General features: G+C 58.9%; 1 protein-coding gene across 1 annotated transcript in view; it reads left to right on the forward strand.

Moving 5' to 3' along the window:
- Positions 1 to 21,193, forward strand: part of NTRK3 (neurotrophic receptor tyrosine kinase 3) — a 315,656-nt gene that overhangs the window by 36,287 nt on the left and 258,176 nt on the right. The window contains exon 3 of the mRNA XM_036278049.1: positions 20,564 to 20,638. Coding sequence (XP_036133942.1) covers positions 20,564 to 20,638 — 75 coding nt within the window. The remainder of the gene's footprint in view (positions 1 to 20,563; positions 20,639 to 21,193) is intronic.

The following is a 21,193-nucleotide window of genomic DNA, read 5'->3' on the forward strand; positions in this document are numbered from 1 at the left end:
CCCCTAGCGCTCCGGAGATGCTGCTGGAGGGCCCACTGGCTGCTGGAAGCGGTCTGTGCCCTGCGGTGCAGCACCCAGCCGCGCTGGTTTATAGCCGGAGTCCCTCTGAAAGGCTTGGCCGAAACACCTCGGGGGATCTGCCTCGGTTTCCCCACGAGTGGGAGTCAGGGCGTATCGCGGCCTGACAGCAGCGCGTTCTGTGGGAGCTGGGGTGTCCCTGTGCTCTGAAAACGGGGAGCAGTGCGTGACACGCAGTCACTGGGACTGGAGCTGGCCCCAGCGTGCACCCTGGGCTGGGGTGATCGCGGTAGCGGCTTCGTGGACTCGGGAGGTGTGAGCATGTCCTGTGTGCTGACTCAGGGCCAGGCCACGGGGGTTATGGAGACCCGTGGTCGTGTCCGAGTTGGGCTCTGGGCGTTTACCGGGGCCTGTGTGGCAGGGAGACTGCTCTCAGACCCGAGGTCTGCCTTGCTGACCGACCTCCGTCCCGACCGACGCCCCCTGCGCCCCGGAGAAGCTGCTTTCTGGCTCCTGCCCCGAGGCAGGCGGCCCCTGTGGCCAGGACATTCCCCGTCAAGGCGCGTGGGAAGCACCGATTCAGGGTGTTATCTCTCCGGTGCCACAGAAGCCGTATTGATAAATTAATCTTCTATTGTTGGGACCAAATGGCCCTGCAATTTTTCTATTGTGCTGCCTAATCGGTCTTGACAGCTGTGGCATTAGTTTATGTTTGTTTGTAATCTGCCTCCCTGGGTTGCCTGTTTCAGCCACGGAAACAGACCCCGCCCTCCCTGTTCCCCGTCCCTGGGGGCGCTGGCCTCGGGGTGGCCTTGCCCTGGCCCGGGCTCCCTGTTCCGCTGAGTGTCGGGGGTGTGGTGAACCCGCCGGTGAAGGAGTGAGCAGTCACCAGGGTCGCGCCCCCTGGTCCTGGTCGTGCCCTGGGGATTTATTAGCTCTTTACCTTGTGTATTTACTGTGTTTAAAATCTCTCCTTTTTTTTTTTTCCTTTTCACCTTTATTGATTTTCTCTTATGAATTTGTAATGACAACCTAAAGCACTTAAGATAAAATATAAGCGAAGGCGAGCAAGGATTCAGGCTGTATATCCGTCGCTATCTCTGCCCAGGAACGAAGACCGGAGGAAGCCTGCCCAACGTCGAGGGTGGTTCTCCGAGCCGTGATGATGAGTGACTTTAATTTTCTTGAGATCTTTTCATTTTTTTTTCCAAACTTCCCACGAGGAGTCTGTGTTACTTTACAACCAGGGAAAGAGTAATTGAAATTAATCGGCATTAAGTCCATCCGCAATAGCGTTTCCTCATTTGTAAAATGAAAGGGTTGGACGCGATTCCCGACCCTGGCCGTGCACCAGAATCCCCCGGAGAGCGTGACCCCGAGTCTGGGATCTGACCCAGCAACCAACATTTCTGCAAGTACCTCGGGAGCTTCAGATGTGCTCAGACCCCTGGATAGGTTGACCCCGGGGTCCGTTCGGCCGTGATCATCTATGCACGTGTGGTTTGCGGACTGTGGGGTGGGAGCGGGGAGTCCCGTGGCCCAACTCTCTGGCTTGAGGGAGGTGCCTTCAGAATGTTCCTGCTCCAGCTGGGAGGAAGCCCGCGCTGCCTGGGTGGCCCTGTGCTAGAAATGGGTGGTCCAGAGGACACGTGGGCTCCTGGGCCTGCCTGGGGGCCTTCCTCCTGCCAGCATTTCCTAATAGCCCTGCAGGGTTGGGCCACATCCCATCGCTGATCACATCTTATCCTCAGTAACACCCTGCGCCTTGCCCTCCCGCTTCTCAGGTCTGAGACACTGAAAAGCTAAGTGACTTGCCCAGCGTAGGTCACACAGATACAAAGTAGCAGAGCCTGGATTTGAACTGCCACCTGCCGCTGCACATTGGTGTTACTTTGTTTCCCAGCAGGCGCCACGGGCTGGCCCACCGGTCTCTGGTTTGGTGGCCTCTGCGGTCCCAGTTGTCTCTCTTGGTGGGACATGCTGGGATTTTATTTGTGGGTTTTCTTCCCGCTGGCCTCCTGCCCCAGGGAACCTGCCAGGCCCCGAAACGCTCACGCTGTTCATTTGGGGACTTTCGCAGTGTCTCTGTGTGGGGCCCGGCATGACCTGGGCACTGTCACCTTTGCTGCTGTCTCCCTTTCCTCGCGTCTTATTGCATTTGCTGCCTTGTATCTTGTTGTGTCTTGTTCTTCCGCCCACATCTCCTCTTAAACCCACGCCTGTGGAATGGTAGCCGCAGTTACCTGGGTATTTACTGGGTATTTACCTGCGCGTCTTCTGCAGGCTGGACGCTGCTCCCTCCTGGCCGTGTACAGGTTACATTTCAGGCCGGGCCGGGGGTGAGGGAGACGGTGAGGGCATTCCTGGGTTTGACGCGGGTCCCCGGTGCGAGATGTGCGACCTCGGGAGCGCCATCCTGGGCTCCTCGGTTTCATCGTGCGACGCTGCCCGTCTCGGGTGTAGGGGGCGCAGCCGTGACGTTGTAAGGGGCTCGGTGCAGGGCCTGCACCGGGCGGTGCTCAGTGTCTGCGAGTCACTGCTGTCCATGTTCTTCTCCTTCTGGTTTTGACCTTCATCACCCGTGGAAGACCAGACAGGCCACCACTCCAGGACATTCGGTCCCACCAGAATGAACTGCTTTGCAAATGGGAGCAGCCCTGCGTGGCTGGGCTGGTGGGGGTCAGGGCTCAGTCGACCTTGCCCAGGGTGAACGAGGGCTCCTTCCCCAGTTTGGCCCAGTGCAAGGGAAGCGGGACTGGTTCTAACTTCTAGACGTCGGTTCCAGGGCCCTGCGCTGAGGGCCCGGCCCTGAGGGTGAGGGGCTCTGGGGTCCAGCGTTCCAGCTGCAGGGCCTGGGCTGCTCCTCTGGGCCCCGCCTCCAGCCGGGGCTGTCAGGTCTGCAGCACACAGCTCAGGTCGAACCCAAGCCACATAGCTGGCAGGAGAGGATCAGGCTTAATCCGATGCAGGCCAAAGGGGTTCCCAGTCTCCCTGCCCCTCTCCCAGTGGGTATCTTGCTTCGAGGTGGAGAAGGGAAGTTGGACTTGGCGAATGGGCTTCCCTCCGTGCCCAGGCGGGTGGTGTCCGGCTCCTCCACAGCCCCTCCTCCGCACATGGTTGATTGTGTTTACATATTTTCCATTGGTCTGTGTCCAAGAGGTTGTCTCCTGTCATCGTTGCCAGGGCCGTTGCTATGGCGCCTGTCGTGCAGGCGGTGTTGTGAGAGAGGCGGGGTGGCTGGTCCCATGCCCTCTTGGGTGCTCACTGTCCGTGCCCCTGGGGTGGAGAAAGGCCTTGATGGGGGCGCCGGCCGGGTTGCATGAAGAGGAGGAACTCTTAGGCCAGAGGCGTCCTGGGCACCCTAAGGCTCCTCCCCTCCTAGGCTTAATGTGAAATGGAGTCCCCTGCGTGGGGAGCAGGCCCAGGCCGACGCGGGCGGCGATGTCATCGAGTCCTTGTCCTGGTGTGGGCGCAGGAGCAACACGGTCACACATGGTGGGGCCTCCCCTCCCTGGGAGCCAGGTCCTGCACGGACGGTGCCCCTGTGAGCAGGCCCGGGGGCCGCCGGCTGACTACTGCCCGCCTTCCTCACGTCAGCTGCTTAGCAAGCGTCACGTCCGGTCCTCGGAGCCGTACTGTCAGCAGCTGCGAGATCCCGTTGTGCAGAGGAAGAAACCCTGGGTCGCCCAGGGGCCCCGAGCTGGCAAGTGGCAGAGGCAGGGTTCAGGTCCAGGTCTGCCTGGCTGCACGCCGGGGTCTCCGCCGGAGCTCGGGGCGGTGCAGGAAGCCTTGCTTATATCCCCTCGGGCGGGTTTCTGTGGAGGCCTGGACCAGGGCGCCTTCCGGTCACGGACCCCTAACCCCGAGGCCACCGCCGGGGGGTGTCCGACCAGAGGTCAGCTTGCCGTCTGCCTCTGTGTTCGTCGTGCGTCCTCTGGTAGCCTTAGCCCCTCCGTCTCCTGCTCTCATTCTGGGAGTCCTCAGGCCTCTTCTGTCCCTACCCCTCACCCTGGGTCAGCCTGTCCCTGCGGAGAGCTGCCCTTGACCCTGTGGCCAGCGGGAAGAAAACCCACAAATAAAATCCCAGTGTGTCCCGCCCAGAGGCTCCCCCCAGCATGGGAGGGAGCATGCAGCACTGAGTGTGGGGGTTGGGGCTGAGTGAAGGACAGCGTGGGGATGAATGTGCGCCCTTGGGGTGAGTCACTGAATGAGGAGGAGTACAGAGGACCCGATGAAGCTGCGGGGGCCTGGCTGCTGCTCCGGTCCATCCCTGGTGACAGCCGACCCCTTCCCCAGCCCCCGAGGGCGGCGCTTCCTCTGAACTTGGGTTTGTCAAGGAAGCTGTGAGCAAGCGGGGATACCTTCCCTCTGATAAACTGCCACCCCCCAACTTTAGAATCGCTTCCTGAGCCGAAATGCCCCGCGTGGGAGGAAACTGGGCCCAGGAGTGGGGACGAGGAAGAGGACCCAGAGGAGAGGACTCAGGAGCCACATGCTCCCACCACTTGGCTGAGCCCTGGCTCCGGTCTGGAGACACCCCAGCCCTAAGGAGAAGCTCTGCTGGTGGGGGGCAGGGCTGAGCCCCGCGGGGCATGGGGAGAGGACATGGCGAGTGTGGGACAAGCTGGGTCCTCCGGGCAGGCGTGTCGAAGAGGCTGGACCTCACCTGGGACAGACGCGGAGACTCACTCTGGGTCCTCTCTGGTGTCATTGTCTGCTTTATGTTTTTCTGGCTCAAACTGGTCCCAGCTCCAGTTACCCCTCCTTCCACAGGGGGCATAGCATCGTCGGAGGTACTGGGTTCAGCGATGTCCTCCCCAAACTCACGTTCTACCTGGAAACACAGAATGGGACCTTGTTTGGAAACAGGGTCTTTGCCGAGGATCTTAGCAAAGACGGAGTCATAGTGGATTTGGGTGAACCCTAAACCCAGCGCCTGGTGTCCCTCTGAAAAGGCCACAGGAAGACCCAGACCCCACCGAGGGAGGAGGGCCCGGCGGAGATGGAGCGGAGATCGGAGGGCTGCACCTACAAGCCCGGGAACACTAAGGATCGCCAACAAGAGGCAGGCCCGCCCGGCCACACCTTGGTTTTAGACTTCCAGCTCCCAGAACTGTGAGCCAGTGTCTGCCTGTGGTTTTAGCCACCAGCTCGTGGTGCTTGGATCTGGGAGCCGGAGGAAAGGGGACAGTGGCTGAGAGCATGGATGCCCCGGCTGTACCGCCTCACGTCAAATCCTGGGTCAGCCGGGTGACCTCCTCACGCTCCTCGGCCTCTCTGTGTCTCGGTTTGCTTCCCCGCGAAATGGGCATAGGCGTCGTACTTTTTGCCCACGGGGTGCACCAGGATTACAATAAATTAACGAACACCAAACGTGTGAACCAGCGCCTGGCGATGCCTCAGTACCGTGTGCCCACTCGCTGTGCCAGGTCCATGTACCCGTCCCTGCTGAACCACAGCCTCTCCACGCCGCACACCACGCCAAGATGCCCCGTCTGTCTGCGCTTTGCATTCTTGACGTCTGCAAGACAAGGGCTTGGAGAAACTCGGGGACTCTCAAGTGGATTTGTCGAGGCAGCTTCCGGGGTAGGAGGAGGTGAAGGGGCGCAGAAGCCTTTAAAGTGGGCGGTCTCCTCCGGCCGGGAAAGACTGGACCTACCAGCTCTGGGGCTTTGAGCCAGTGTCGCCCCGTCCTCTTGGGCCTCAGTTTCCTCACGTGTCACAGGAATGATGCTCCAACTACAGCGGCCTGTGAGGAGCGTGTGGGTAGGATTTACCGCTCCAGGTAGCAGGCGATGAGCTGCTGTCTCTGCCCTTCCCGGATGTCAAAGGAGGAGACGCAGGAAGGCCAGGTGTGCCGGTCTCCAGCAGACGTGGGAAACTACATCTTCCTCAGCGTCAGCCTCAGGCAGACAGGTGCCTGGTAGGGCGCCTCCCGGCCCTGTGCATCTGCTTCCCCAGGAGCAGGGGCTCCTCTGACCAGGCGGGGGCAAGGACAGAGCTGGGCCCCCCTCAGTCCAGGGGCCCCGACATCGGGCCGTCACACATGGCTCTCAGCCGAAATATTTGGTGGTTTGCCCGGGAAGCTTTTCCTGGGCCCACAGCAGCCGTGGGGTGAAGCGTGATGCTGCGGCTGTGGGGGGCTGGGCTGTGGTATGGACCAGGCCGGGGAAGTGGAAGAGCTGGGAGGAGGGACAGTCAGGGCAGCCGATTGCGGGTCCCAGCAGTAACACTGTTGGGTAGGACAGGGTTTGGGACACAGAGGCAGCGGGTAAACCCCCAGCGCACTCCCTCCTGCGTGTCTCACGTGGAGGCTGAAGGCGCCCTATACCCAGCAGCGTCGAGTGTCTGCATCGCGGCCCGTGTTACAGAAGCCAGAGGCGGCCAAAGCCAAGGGCTGGGAGAGGCGTTCTGGGGACACATCATCTGTTCTTTCTCTGGGGTTCTCCACGTTTGGTTCACGTATTTAATCGGGCATTGAGAACGCAGTGTGTGTGGGCCATACGTTGTTAGCTTTATCTTACGAAACCAACTTTATTGAATTACAGTTTAAATGTGTTCATGATCCACATTATATAGTTGATTAGAAAGAAAAACATGAAACCACTCATTTGGAGAGCATTTCAGCCCCTTGCAAAAACAGAAGATGTTTTCCACAGTGTCACACTCGGCCCTTCTAGGGGAGGGTCCATGTTACCCATGCCTTTCCGGATTGAATGTTTCTCTCTACAAATGACTTAATTTGTTTCCCTTTTCACCTCGGCTGCTGGGAAACCCACCCCAAAATTAGTGCCTGAGGTGGGAATTAGTTCATGTTGGATTCTTGTGAGCAAACACTCCTCTGTTTCCTTTTAAGAGTCTGTTTTATTTATACAGGGTATCCCCAAAACTGTGTACAGGGTATCTGTAGATTCTTATTACATCTTGAAAATGAAATATATTTTAATAAGCACAGGCTTTATAAATTATGCAAAGTTGTGTATGCATTTTTGGGGGGACACCCTATGTATCCAGTTTTGCTATTTATGTCTACATTATGTAGTCTCCCGAATTCTTTACATGTGGGTGGAACTCTGGGGTACACACCCAAAAGAATTGAAAATAGGTATTCAAACAAAAATGTACACATGGACATTCGAAGCAGCGCTGTTTGAAATAGCCAAAAGGTGGAAACAGCCCAAATGTTCAGCAGCTGTTGGATGGTTAAACAAAATGTGGTATATCTACGGTGGAATATTATTCAGCCATGAAAACAACCCCTTTCTGCCACAGGCTGCTCCATGGAGAAGCTCGGGAGCAGTACGCTAGGTGACGTGAGCCAGACACGAACATCACATGCTGCGTGATTCTGTTTATGTGAGATGTCTGGACTAGGTGAACCCACAGAGCAGGAAAGATGGGCTGAGGCTAGGGAAGAATGGGGCTGACCGCTTTATGGGTACAGGCTTCTTTCTGGGGCGATGAGAATGTTTTGGAGGCAGCTAGAAGCAGACTAAATGCCACTAAGGGGCCACTTTCAAGGTTAGTTTTCTGTTATGTGAATTTTATCTCCGTGAGAGAAAGCATTGCATGGGAATTCAGAAAAAATGAATAGCCTATAAAAATCCACCCGAATAAAGGGCGGTGTTGGGATCTGGGCGGAACGTCCCTCTGCGCCGGTTGAGGGAGGGGTGTCTCCCTCCTTGCTCATGCTCCGTGCGTCTCTGGAAAAGCTGCCGTTCATTGGAGGTGGCCCCCGTCCCAGGTGCCCACTGTCCCATCACTGGCCACAGTCTCAGGATGAACCTTCACGGTCCATTTGCAAACAAATCATGACCTTGGCTGCTGTGAGGACAGGCCGGGGCTTTCTCCATGAACTCCATCGAGAAGAACTCAGAGGAATTCTCAATGAACGCAGACACACGTTCTGGTTCCGGGTCCGGTTCTGGGCCTCAGCAAGTCTTCATGGCGATGGCTTCTGTCTCAGCAGTTCGTGCGTCTGCTGGGCAGTCCCACTGTTACCAGGTCCCGGCAGGCCGCGGGGACTCTGAGCTTCCGGGCACCCCCGCCCCCCTTCATCCTGTTCACCTGTGGGCTTCCTACTGTTGCTGATCTCTGGGTTGCAGTGTGGTTCTGTTTGCTTTTCCAGCAATCCCAACACATCTCTCGTTGGCCCATCAAATGTTACTGGTCAGGGATCGTGTGTGGGCTGCATTTTCCTGATCGGACCCAGGCTGCTCCGGGGTGGCCTTCCAAAGAGCCCCAGCCAGGGGCAGAGAACATGCCTTCGGGTTGAGACACACCTTTGTCAGGTGCGTCCCGCAGCAGCAGGAGGCTGACCCCGATTCAGGACCGCAGACCCGCCCAGCACCGTCTCCCTGAGGGGGACAGGACAGAACAGAGGCCCCGGGGCGCTGCTCCCCGTATCTGTGCGAACAACTCCTGTTCGTCTGTGAAGGCCCGAGTCTCGCTGCCTCTCCATCTGTCCCTCTGACCCCCCGTTTCCCCAGGCCGCACCGCCCGCTTCTCTACGTGTGTCCCTAAAACAGCTTGTATAAATAGGCCGTGGAACTAGGGTCCCACGTGGACCCAGGTCCCTCATGTCGGACAAGGTCCCTGAGGGCAGGGACCTGGGCACAAAGAGGGACGACACCGTTCTGCCGATTTCTGCCGCATTCTAACCTGGCTGCGTATCGGGGTCATGTGGGAGGCACCCAATTGATGTCTCTCTCACATCAATGTTTCTCTCTCTCCCTCCCTCCCTCCCTCTCTCCCTGATTTTAGAGAGAGAGGAAGGGAGAGGGAGAGATGCTTTGGCCGTGCGGATGCAGGGCCGCGGCTCACCCAGCTGCCAGGGGGCAGGTTGGCGTTGATGCAGATGAAGCAGCCGTGCTCACCTCCTGCTTTGGGGGCCCAGGCACAGGGGGGAGTTTCCGGAGCCTGTCCTGTCACAACCCGCCAGGTGACCTGTTGTTGAAATGGAGCCAGGGGCTCGTGGCTTTTAAAGGCAGCCTGGAGCAGGGAAGGACTCTCTGCACATCGAGTGGCTGCCACCCGCACGACCAACCAGGGCCGGGGACAAACTGCAACCGAGGTACGTGCCCTTAGCGGGAACCGAACCCGGGTCTCTCTCGACCGCAGGCCGACGCTCTAACCGCTGAGCCAAACCGGTCAGGGCTCCACTCCCTATGTAAAGACGAGGAAGCTGAGGTTGTGGGAGATTACCCAGCTGTCAGTGATGGGCCGGAGGTTCACACTCGGCGCTGACTCCGACCCCATGATCTTTTCCCTGCACCAAACTGCTTCCGAAAGTCGAGGGAGGAGTCAGGGAGGAGAAGGTCTGGTGCGGCCGACAGTGTTTCTCTGTCCACGTGTGCGCACCTGCTCCGAAGCAGCCTGACTTCTATTTGCAGGACAGAAGGACGCGGGGATGCAGGGGTGACGGTCACGAGAGTCCCAAAAGCTATTGCCACCGGCCTCGTCCCCTCCCGTCAGCGTCTGTCTGGGTTTGAGCCTTCGGGGAAGCATTTCTGGAGTGCAGCGGGTTGGACTCGGGGTGCAGAGAAAAAGTTGCTTCTGTCTTCAAAGGGCCTGGGGCTCTTTACCGCTTGTCATCCCTCACAGCTGTCCCTGCAGGCCTAACGACCTCCTCAAAGAAGCTTCCCGTTGGCCTGAGCGTCTTTTGTTCCCCGTTGGGGGTTATTAAGCCGGCAAGGGGCGTGTTCAAAGTCATCGCTGAAGAAGTAGAGCCTGGAACAGGTTAGAACGCGGAGGTTGGCAGCCGGGAGGTCTGCTAAGAGTCTGCTGTACCCCCAGACAGGGGCTGCAGAAATAACAAGATGAGAGGAGTTTCCAGACGTATCAGAGGAGGGAATGATAGGACGTGGATCAGAGAAGGAGGGAGAGAGAGAGAGAGGTGTGTCAGAAAGGTTCTTGGGCCCTGGCTGGAGTGGCTCAGCAGGTAGTGGGTCAGCCCTCAGACTGAAGGGATGCAGGTTCGATCCCCGGCCCATTGGGGTTATGCAGGAGGCAACCATACAGTGTTCTGTGGGGGATCCCGTTAACAGATACATTGTAACTCTACATAGAAGCCCGCGGCAGACATCACTAATCAGTCACCATCTCTTTGTTGCTCCACCCAGACACCTTGTAAACATTGAAACATCCTTACTATCTCTGCTCTAGTGTTTCCACTGAGGAGGGCTCAGAGGAGGTAGTGGGGAGGGTTCAGGAGGTTAGAGTGAGCTGCTCCGTCTTGGGAGTCCGGGGAGCGCACATGGAGCGAGGGAGACCTGCAGGTCCCGAGAGGTGAGGCGTCAAGGGTAGGGCTGCAGAACTGGAATTCAGCTCCAATCCCGCAGTGATTGACGTCCTGTGAATAGAGAGGGGCCTTCCCAGAGAGCCAGTGCACGGGGAAAAGCACAGAGCGCTTATTGCCCCAGGAAAGGAGACGGCCCTCCAGCCCCTAAATGGACTCCTTTGGAACCTCAGGGAAACCCAGGGCTGGATCCCTCTCGTACCACGCAGGCCCACGCTGTCAGTGCCTCCTGGAGCCAGCGTGTCTTCCCGTGCTGAGGTCTCTAAGGGATGTGCTGAGGTCTCTAAGGGACCCGCCTCCATCCCTGCATCCCGGACCCCACACCCCTGTCCCAGCCCTGCCAAGCGCCCTCCCTCCTCCTTCCTGGGACCTCTCTCCTCTGCGGCTCCATCACGTCCGCTTGCTATGCAGAGCGCGCGCCAGGCACCACCAGTGTGATCCCGTCTTTCTGATGGTTACCTTGACTAATCACTCAGACACCCTCCGGTCCCGAGGGTAATTATTCCTGCGAAGTCAAGGACTCCCCTTCCTCCCCGTGACCTGGAATGACCCTCCCACGGTGGAAATGGCCCGAACCTGCCTCGGAGCGATTTTCCTGCATTAACTCCAAGGCAGAGGAAATCTCCCCTCTTCACAGGGGAAAATATTGCCCTCGTCAGTCCTGATGCAGTGCACTGGCGCTTAATGCTCGCTTCCCAGCCCGCCTCCGTAACTTCCATATTGAGTGAATTACGTCCTCCGGGCGGGTAGCGATTAAAGAAGTGATAAGTGCTTTATAATTCAGTGAAGGGTGGCCTGGTCACTTCGTATTTTCCTAAGGAAATGGGCCACCCGAAGGGCAGCACTCTCGGGACCGGGGGGCCAGTTGGTCTCAGCCTCCAGCCTGCATGTGGGATTACTTTCAAGCCAGCTGCTCCGGCCCGGACGAGACTCCAATGGCCCAGATGTTCCTCGCCCAGGCCCACTGGGGAGAAGGGGTCTCTCCCTGCCGCAGGCTGTTTCTGCTCCTCATCAAAGCCCGTCTCTCTCCTCCTGGCTCCGAAGCTGAGATGTATCTTGGGGACTGGAGGGTTCACCATCCACGTGGTTCTGCCCCCATCACCCAGCCCCGCAAACAAGCCTTGCTCTTTCATAAAGTCTCTTTAGGTAGTTATAGAAAATGCCGGTCCCATCAAGAGCTTGGCATCCTCAGCCTTTTCACGACTCGCCTCCAGGGCCCAGGGTTCTTAGGAAAGACAGTCGGGTATTCATTTGTTCATTTAAATTTTCTGCTCTGCCTGGCCTGTGTGGCTCAGTGGTTGAGCATCGACCCTGCACCAAGAGGTCGCTGGTTTGATTCCCGATCAGGACACATGCCTAGGTTGTGGGCCCGATCCCCAGTGGGGGGCATGCTGGAGGCGGCCCATTGATGTTCTCTCTCATCGATGTTTCTGTCTCTCTCCTCCCTTCCTCTCTGTCTAAAATCAATTAAAAAATATTAAAATGGGCTGTCCTAGCCCTGGCGGTGTTGCTTGGTGGTTAGAATGTCAGCCTGAGCACCAAAGGGTTGTGGGTTTGATTCCTGGTGAAGGGCATATACCCAGGTTGCAGGTTCAATCCCCGGCCCCATTGAGGCATGTGCAAGAGGCAACTGGTCATTGTCCCTCTCTCACATCGGTATTTCTCTCTCTCTCCTTCCCTCTCCCTCCCCTTCCATTCTCTCTCTAAAAACCAATGAACAAAATATTCTCGGGCCCTGGTCGGTTTGGCTCAACAGTTAGAGTGTTGGCCTGCAGACCACAGAGGCCCAGGTTCGGTTCCAGTTAAGGGCATGTACCTCAGTTGCAGTTTGTCCCTGGTCCCCCGATTGGGGTCATGTGGGAGGCAACCAGTCAATGTGTCTCTCTCACATCGATGTCCCCCCCCCCCCCGCTCTATCTGAGGATAAATGCAAAAAATAAAATGTCCTCGGGTGAGGATAAAAAAAAAAAAATTCTCGGGTGAGGATTAACCAAAAATAAATGAATAAAAAGGGCTGTCCTAGAATGTGTTTGTTTGTGTGTGTATGGGAACATCTGGCAGAGAGAGAGTGAGGGTACAGAGAAGGGAGGGAAGGCGAGAGGGACTGAGGGCAGGGGAGAGGCCGCTTGGTTTGCTGATAGAGTGCTGAACCCCGAAGTCCTGCTGTTGGTCACTTTGGGGCTCGCTGGCTCTCTCCCTGACTCAGACGTCGTGAGCGCTCCCGTGACCCTGGAGGCACAGACCCCTGGTCAGTGCCCTCAAGAACTGCTACCTGGTGGAGGGACCTTGGAACAGACGTGCCAAGGGCACGGCCATCTCCCCTCTTCCCACGTTTGCCCACCTCCCACTCCTGACGCCGAGGGTGAGCAACAGCCTTGAGACCTGGCCCAGGCGTCTTCCACGACCTCTGGGGTCCCCTCGTGGCTGGGCTCTGCAGTGACTCCCCGGTTGGGGTGTGGAATGCTGTGCCCTGGGCCCCATCCCTTCTCTGATATCAAGTTCAAGGTGTCTGTGGGTCTGACCAGGGCTCGGGGCTGCTCAGGGGGACCAGGCGAGGACCAGGCAGGTGTTGAGCATGGTGTGTGCTTAACCGGGGTACCTTCTCCGGAGGTGAACACGTGCTGGGCAAGGCAGACGCGATCCCCGTCCCCGTGCGTCACGGGCAGCCCAGTGCGCAGACGCTGATGACAAACACCGCAGCAAATAATCAGATAAGACAATTACACATGGTTGTTAAGGGCTGTGAAGGACATGAACAGGGCTGGTGCCAGGGCACAGCTGGAGGGGGGAGGGGAGGGCGCTCCCACGGGGGTGGGGGCAGCTTCTCTGAGAAGGTGACCTTGGAGCGAAGCCGGGGGACTACAAGGAGCCGGGAAGAGTGTTCTGGTTGGGAACAAGCCTAGCGTATCTAAAGAGCAGGACCCGGGCCCAGAGAACAAGGGGCAGGTTCCGGCAGGAGGGACCATGGAGACAGTGAGCAGCCAGCTCGTGCAGGACCTGGGGACCAGGTCATGGCGTTTGGATTTTGTTGTGAGAGTCCAGGAAGTGGTTCAAGGGCTCTAAGCCGGGGAGGGGGTGATTACTGTGGTGTAGATTGTTGGAAGAGAGTGGATGCAGGGAGCCCAGTTAGCAGGGGTGGGTGTGCACAGGTGTGAGGTGGTGGCTACCTGGCGTGTCCCTGTGTGCCCGCCCGGGTCGCCCACTCGTGTCTGTTCGCTCAGATGGCAGTGGGGCAGATGGAGAGGAACTGAGAGACCAGAGAGGGGTGGGCTAGTCTGGTCACAGCATGGGGGCCGAGCCGTGGACTGGCTGAGTCCCAGATGACATGTTGATCCTGGAAGTTAGGTCTTTGAGGGAGAGGAGGGGGTGCGCCCTTGATCTCGTCTCTGTTGGGAGACAGGGCATCTCAGCCCGCGAAGAGCACAGGTGTGCACCCAAACCTTCCCCGCTCCCGGCGGGAGCTTTGGAACCGATCAGGAAGCCGGCACAGATGCCGTTGTCTTCCATCTGTTCGCTGCACAATCTGAATGTTCCTTTCTGCAGTCCCGGGGGTTCGCAGACGCGGGGCCGGTTCACCGTGATCCTTGGTGTGCAGATGCTCACGGAGCGGTGTGCTCACGTACAGGCCGGTGTGTCAGCTCAGGAAGTCTCCCCGGCTCTGGGGCCCAGCTCCCCGGGCATCTAGGACCCTCTGGCAGCTGTCAAGGGAGGCAGAGCCGGGTGACTTGGCCGGTGTGATCTGACGTGGCTTCTCCCCAGCCTCCTTGGTGCCTGTTGCTCCAGACGGTTTGTTTACAATGCTAAACATATCAGATAATTGAAAGCTAATGCTTCTGTCTGGATCACTAGACATAATATGCCTGGATAACAAATCAATTTCCTCATCGCCCCACAAGGCTGCGAAGTCAAATGCACGGCACATTGTGGCGTGTGCGCGCACGCGTGCGTGTGTGCTCCAGTGCTGACTGGTTATTCAGGAGAGAGAAGTCCAGGCTGCCTTTCCCAGGTGCCCACCTCCATCCTTCACTTTGGGTCCCTGTCTTAGAACAGGATTTAGGTGTGAAGTCGGGGGAGCCTCAGGTTTGATGGGGAACAGTCTGGAGAGAAGGGGCACCTGTCCACAGCCTCGTTGCCCAAAGCTCTTGTGTTCCATGTGGGAGGGTGGAGTACTCACATACAAAAACTCCTGCCAGGGCGCACCCCCAGGAACGGCTGCACGGGACGGCGTGTTAGGGGCGCCGCCAGGGAGCTCTGAGTGACAGCCGTCCCTCCAGGAAGACTTGGCTTACCTGGCAACCTCACTTAATCAGAAAGGGGGTGCTAACCAACGAGGGCAGAGCGTAGCTGCGCGTGCCCGGGGGTGTCTGCGCGTGTGTGTCTCTTTTCGCTTCTCTTACATCCTCATTCAGCGTCTCTTCACTCTGACTCAGCTCAGAATTCCAGCCGCACGAGGGAACCGGCCATTCCTGACTCTGGTGCTGTCAATCAGCACCGAAGGGGGCCCGAGGCGCCGCCTCCGCCCACGCTCACCACAGCTGCGTTTCCCGGGGGAAACTGAGGACTGGGGGAGGGTGACCGGCCCGGCAGCAGTGGGCTTCTGGGTTCAGAGCTGTGGGGTCTTCCCCAGGTCAGCCCGCCTCTCAGCCCACCTCCAGGACGCCTGCCCTTAACCTCCGTGCTGCCAGGGGCCACAGAGCAGACTGGTCTTAGCGCCTGGGAAGTGGGGGGGGCCCTCCAGGCAGGTGTTCTAGGGGCGATGGCCCACCATCTGATTGCAAAGAAGGAGCCAGAACACCACCGAAAAGGGGTGCAGTGATCGCTAGAGTTCAGGAATCACGTCTGGGTAGGGCCCGCTCGGGGGGGCAGGCATTCTGAGGGTGCCACCGTTTCCGGCTCAGCAGGCTAGGTTGGTTAGGGTCATCCGGGACCAAGACAATGGAAGTCACGTTCTGCTGCTCTGCTCAAAAAGTCAAGGGGGGTGCGTGATGCATTTCAGGGGCGAGCAAAGAAACGCCCAGCAAGGAGGTTGAAGTTCCCAGGGTTTGGCGTTTGAATTGAGTCGCCTGGAAAATGTGGGTAAGAGAAGCCCGTTAGTGGCAGAGATCTGATGGCGAGGGAGGAGAGAGAGGGACTGCTGGTCCTGCAGGAAGGACCAGAGCTCTTGTCCCACCGGCCGATCCCTTGTCTTGGCGAGTCCCCAGGTGACAAGGGAAATTCTGTCAGGTGTCGGGTCCCTGGCCCCTTTCATGGGCCTTCCCAGCAGCCTTGTTCCCTTTTTATTGAACGTATAGGACTCAACTGTTGGCATTATAAACAGCTCACACGTAGCCGCACGACGTGTTTTTAATTAAAATATGGGTCACACCGTCTGCGCCATCTGAGTCTGCCTGGAGACTGCCGGTTCATTTCCATCTTGGCTGGAGGCACGCGGGGTAGAAAGCTGGTGCAGCCGCGTGGTCGGGTTTATTCTCGCACAACTTTGTGTGTTCCACCGACGTGTCCACTGCTATCTCACCGGGCCCTCGCCCACCCCACGTGGGTGTGGCGCCCCTGTCTGCGGTTTGGGTGTACCCGCTCCAGAACCGGGTGCTGTTCACGGGGCTCACTGGGCGTGGCTTCCTTCCCGATGGTTGTGCACCTGGGTGGTCCCCTGCTCTGCCACACCCAGGTCCCCCAGCAGCAACACGGTCTCTGAGGATGGGGGTTCGTCTCAGCCTCACCGAGGTTTTTGCGAGGCGCAGCCCCAAGTCTGCTCAGCTCTGACCCCGGAGATCGACGTCGTCAGGGGTTGAGCCCCGCTTCCTCTGCCTCTGGAACAGGGCTGCTCATCAGCTGGGGACGAGTCGGGATTCTGGGCTGTCAGGAAGGGCCGGGGGAGGGCAGGGCCGGGGCCCCCGCTCTCTCTGGATGGAGCCTGTCCTGTTTCCCTGCGTGAAGATGAGGGTGTAGCCGAGGGAAAGGCTCCCACTGTTGTGTCCGGGCTGTGTCGCCTGGGTCGAGCCACGGTCCAGGGGGTCAGGGACCCTCATTTCTCCTCATGCAAGGCCCTTGATGCAAGAGGGTCCAGCTGCCAGGGCTTTTGATTTTCCCCTCACACCTGGACTCGGTGACCCGGAGGCCGGCTCTTTGGTCTTGGCCGGGGCGCCTTAGACTTCGCCGCGAAGCAGTCACGTTCCAGATTGTGGCTGTTTCGAGCCACGGAACTCTCCCTTCTGTGGCCGTGGCGGAAGCCTTCTACGGAGTGGGGGGGCCAACGTAGGTTCACAGTTGTTCGTATGGAAAACAATACAGTGATTAATAAATAAGAATGCGAGAGTGAACTCTGTTTCCCGTACTCACAATGGTAAGCCTGCTTTTGCCCCACCCCGTAAACTACAGCAGGGTTCCCAGCCTTGGTGCCAGGGCCTCCTGGGGTGATCATTCATTGCTGGGGGACCTGCCCTGTGCATTTTGACATGTTCAGGTGCACGCGTGGCCTCCACCCGCTAGATGCTGGTACCAGTCCGCTCCCCGTAGTGGCGGCCATCGGAAATGTCCCCGCCTTGCCCCGTGTCCCCTGGGGGGCCGGATCTGAGGCTGAGAACCTCCGTGGAAACAGTTTACTTAGCTGGGGGCCTCCGCAGGCCGGGCTGCGGCAGCCTGTACTGCTGGAACAGGCGACCCGTGACGGCCTAACCTTCCTTTAAAAATGACGCTTATTGATTTTTTTTTTCCCCAAATGACAAAATAAATGCTTGAGGAAGACGACCTGGACAGCCCAGAAAAGCACAGAAAGAGGCGACGTCCCTGGTCACCGCACCCTGCCAGGCCACCTGTCACTCACCGCGGGCACAGGCAGCCCGAGCTTGCTCTCGCTCCATCTTACTTACTCCTTGCGCGTTGCGAGTCTGCCTCTGCTCCCGCGAACTCCCGGCCCCCCTCACGGCACCGTGCGCCCGGCACATCACCCTAGCTGACCCCCAGGGCTGGGACCCAGTGGTGAGATGCTGGAGGACGTGGCAGACGCCCTGCCCGTGCATCGCAGACGTCAGGCGGTGCCTTCGCGGCCCTGCCCGTCCCTGGGAGCCCGCTCCGAGCCGCCGTCTGTGCACCCCCGGACCCGTTTATAATCTCTGCTGCGGCAGCTTCCCCGAGATCAGGAATGGCAGGTTGACGACCCCGCCACCCTCCTGTGCGTGGCGTTGTTATCAATGCTTGCCGAGAAGTGACAGCTTCCAGGAGAACCGTGATGCTGGTTTAGCTTGAAGACGGAGAAGGGGCTGTTCTGTAAGGCACAAGGTTAGGAGGGTCACCGCGGCCAGCTCCTCCCGGGGACCTGCGGTCACGGCGCTGGCCACCCTCCCGTTCCTGCGGTGGAGGTATTTTATGACTCCCGTTCGACCGACGAGGACACGGAGGCTCGGGCAGGTGGAGCGACCTGGGCAGGGGACATGATCCAGGTAGCGGTAGGGCCACCGCCAGTATTTTGGGGGTGTCTCTGCTGCCCCTACTCAGAGGCCTCGTTTAGTGCGGAAGTGTCCAGAGACGACAGAAAATGCACGGGTATTTACAAGGAGGTTTGAATCTCAGATACTTTTTACGTGTCACAAAGTAGGATTCTACTTTTGATGTATTTAAAAAATTTTTTTTTCTCTTTACTAATTTTAGAGAGAGAGGAAGGGAGAGGGAAAGAGAGATAGAAACATCAATGAGTGAGAACATTGATTGGCCGCCTCCTGCACGCCCCCCACTGGGGATCGGGCCCACAACCTGGGCATGTGTCCTGACCGGGAATCGAACCGGCGCCCTCTTGGTGCAGGGGTCGATGCTCAATCACTGAGCCACACTGGCTGGACTACTTTTGATATTTTTTAAAATGGAAAACCTGTTAGCTCTCAGGCTGACAAAAAAGCAGGCTGCGGGCTGGGTCGGGCCCTTGGGCTCTCGTGTGCTGACCCAGCTCCAGACTCTGCCCCCGAACCACACTGGGTCCGTAAGACCCCTGTCCTCAGTGTAGGGAAACTGAGAGCCCACGGAGGAAGCAGGGGCCCTGTTCTGCGGACCTGGGGGAGCCCCTGGCCCCGAGCAGCCGGTTCGCTCCCTGCACGTCTGTGAGTGTGCCCGTCGGCGGGGCCGGGTCACTGTGGTGACAAGGGGGACTGCTAGGAAGCAGTGAGGATTGATAACCCAGCCGTGACCCACACACATTTATGGAGTTCTAACGTGGGCTAATGAAGACGATTTCATTTATTTAAACAACTGACGGACATCTGCTTGCTCGTCTGAAGCTGGGCCCTGTGGACGAACGGTCACCTGCGGGAACACTCAGAGCTGCTTGCTAGTGACCCGAACCGGTGTCCCCGGGAATATACTGGGGGGAGGGGCGCCTTTCCTCTCCCCTGGCGTGGAGCGAGGGTCCCTGGTCAGGTACACTGCCCACGGCCGGGAGGCTTCCAAGAGAAGACTTTGGCTCTGGAATGCAGTACCGAGCGGGCCACCTGGTCCATGTCCCCAGCAGATGCCAGTGTGTCTGGCTGCTCACCAGGCGCCCCGGGAGAATGTGCGACAAAACGGGAGCTCAGCACATCTTGTCACCGTGCGGCTCCGAAACGCCTCCCGAGGCCCCGGCCGCCGCCCGGCAGCCCTTCTGGCTCGGCTGCACTTGGTGGCAGATGGCAGAGCCGGGGGCGTGGGGGGCCAGGGAGGAGACGTCTGGGGAAGGCGGCCCCCACTTCTGCGGCCCGAGTGCCCCAGGGTGAGCTGTCACCTCCCTGCACTTCTTGCTAAGAGGGTGCTTAGTCCCGGGGGCCACTGATGGGCGAGTCGGACAAAGGAGGGAGGGTGGGGGGGGAGTGGACACTGGCCAAGATTCCTGAGGCATGTCAGAGCACCTGGCACTGTCATCATCAAACCCCCGCGGCCCTGGCCAGGCGGCTCCATCGCTTAGAGCGTCTTCCCGATGCGCTAAGGTTGCGGGTTCAATCCCTGGTCAGGGCACATGCAAGAAGCAGCCAATGATGCGTGAGCGGAACACGCGTGTTTCTCTCTCCCTTCCTCCCCTCCCCTCTCTCTAAAACCAATCGATAAAAATAAAAACACACCCAAAGACCCAAACTTACAGAAATCAAAGCCGTACCCACGACAAGCCCCCCCTTGCTGACGGAACTTCCGAGTTCCTTTGGTTTGGGCTAGAATTATCCGCCGGGTGACATAGTGCTGGTTCCCTTTCCCCTTTTCTGTGGGAAAAGGCACCGGTTAGCGGTGATTCACACCTTTGACGAGTACATCCGAGAAGACGGATTCATTGTTCCCGAGTGAACGAGGCATGCTCGCCCCTCGCACACGAGGCCTCTGGGGAGAAAGTCCTACCGGGAGAGGTTTCTGATCAGAAGGAAACTCCACCCTCCCCTGCCGCGGGGGGGACACGGGAGCCCACGGAGGTCGGAGCCCTTGCTCGGAGCCACTGGCTGCTGGAGCCACAGAGATGGACCCGGCGTAGGCTCCTCGGTCACATTCCACGGCTGCCTGGAGCCTCCCTGGTCCCACAGTCATCTTCTCCGTCTTTGTGGACTTGCTCTGCCAAATGAAGCCTTGGTGGTTTTTTTTCTTTAAATACGATTCCTTTTTACAAAATATGATTTTATTGATTTTAGAGACAGAGGAAGGGAGAGGGAGAGAGAGAGAAGCATCCATCGGCTGCCTCCTGCACGCCCCCTCCTGGGATGGAGCCCGCAACCCTGGGCGTGTGCCCCGACGGGGACTCGAACCGTAAACCCTCGGAGCCGTGTCGGCCGGGGCCATGGTGTCCTTGAACTCCAGGGGGATTGAGTTGTGGTCGCCCTGGTGGGGCGTCAGCGCCTGGACCCTGGTGACCCCGGAGGCCACGCCTACTGACACTCCCCCTTATTTAAACAAGCCCTTTCTGTTCTATTTATAGCCCGAACTAAGGAAACAAGCCCATCCTTGGGAAATCCTAAAAAGCAAAAGGAGGGAGAGGGAGCAGAAGGGAACCGAGTCATGGAGACCAACGGGGGTTGGGTTTCAAGATTCCAAGGGAAGAGTCTTTCTGGAGCTGAGGGAGTGGGGGTGGCAGACGCCGCCCCCGTCAGTGCCCTCAGGGGACACTGAGGCTCGGGGCTGTTGGCTGACTTGGCGGAGGCCCAGCTCACGGGGGCCGATGCAGGATTCAAACCCCGGTCTCTGTGGCTCCCAAGCCGGCGCCTTTCCCGCGGCCCCTCGGCTGACCCTGCCCTGCCTTCCCTCCCGCAGACACATCGAGAACTGGCGGGGCCTGCACACGCTCCACGCCGTGGACATGGAACTCTACACCGGCCTGCAGAAGCTGTGAGTGCGCTGGGCGCGGGGGGCTCTGGGGGCTGCCCATCTGCCCGCCTGGGCTGGGGGAGGCCACGGGCGGCACGGCCCCCGGCTGCCCTTTCTGGGGGCTCCTCTGTGAGTAAAGGTGGTACCGCCCACTCGGGGAATGGGGGGCTGGAGAGGCCAGCTCGTCCCTCTCCCACGTGTCCCCTGGGCCTCGAGAGCAAGGGGCCTGCAGGGACTCTCACCCTGCAGGTCAGGGGTCCAGGCAGCGTCCCAACCAGGGCTCCAGGCTGGCGCTGTCTCCTCAGCCCTCTGCTCGGACCACGGCCCCCGAGCATGAAATTCCCCAGCCGCCTCCTCTGGACTTCAGTGCTAGTGGCTGTGGGGGATTTGGGGTGAGAGAGGAGGCACCGAGGGGAGCCCCGTTCTCATGCATCTGCCAGTCTGGGTGGAGGACAGCTGCCAGCACTGCCCCCTCACATGGAGGCCACCCCCGGGTCTCACTGGGGCGCGAGCGCAGACACCCCTCACTCGGCAGCCCGTCACACTGCCCAGGGACCGACGGAGAGGAGACGGATT

Source organism: Molossus molossus, unplaced genomic scaffold (genome assembly GCF_014108415.1).
Source record: "Molossus molossus isolate mMolMol1 unplaced genomic scaffold, mMolMol1.p scaffold_m16_p_24, whole genome shotgun sequence".
Classification (NCBI taxonomy): Eukaryota; Metazoa; Chordata; class Mammalia; order Chiroptera; family Molossidae; genus Molossus; species Molossus molossus.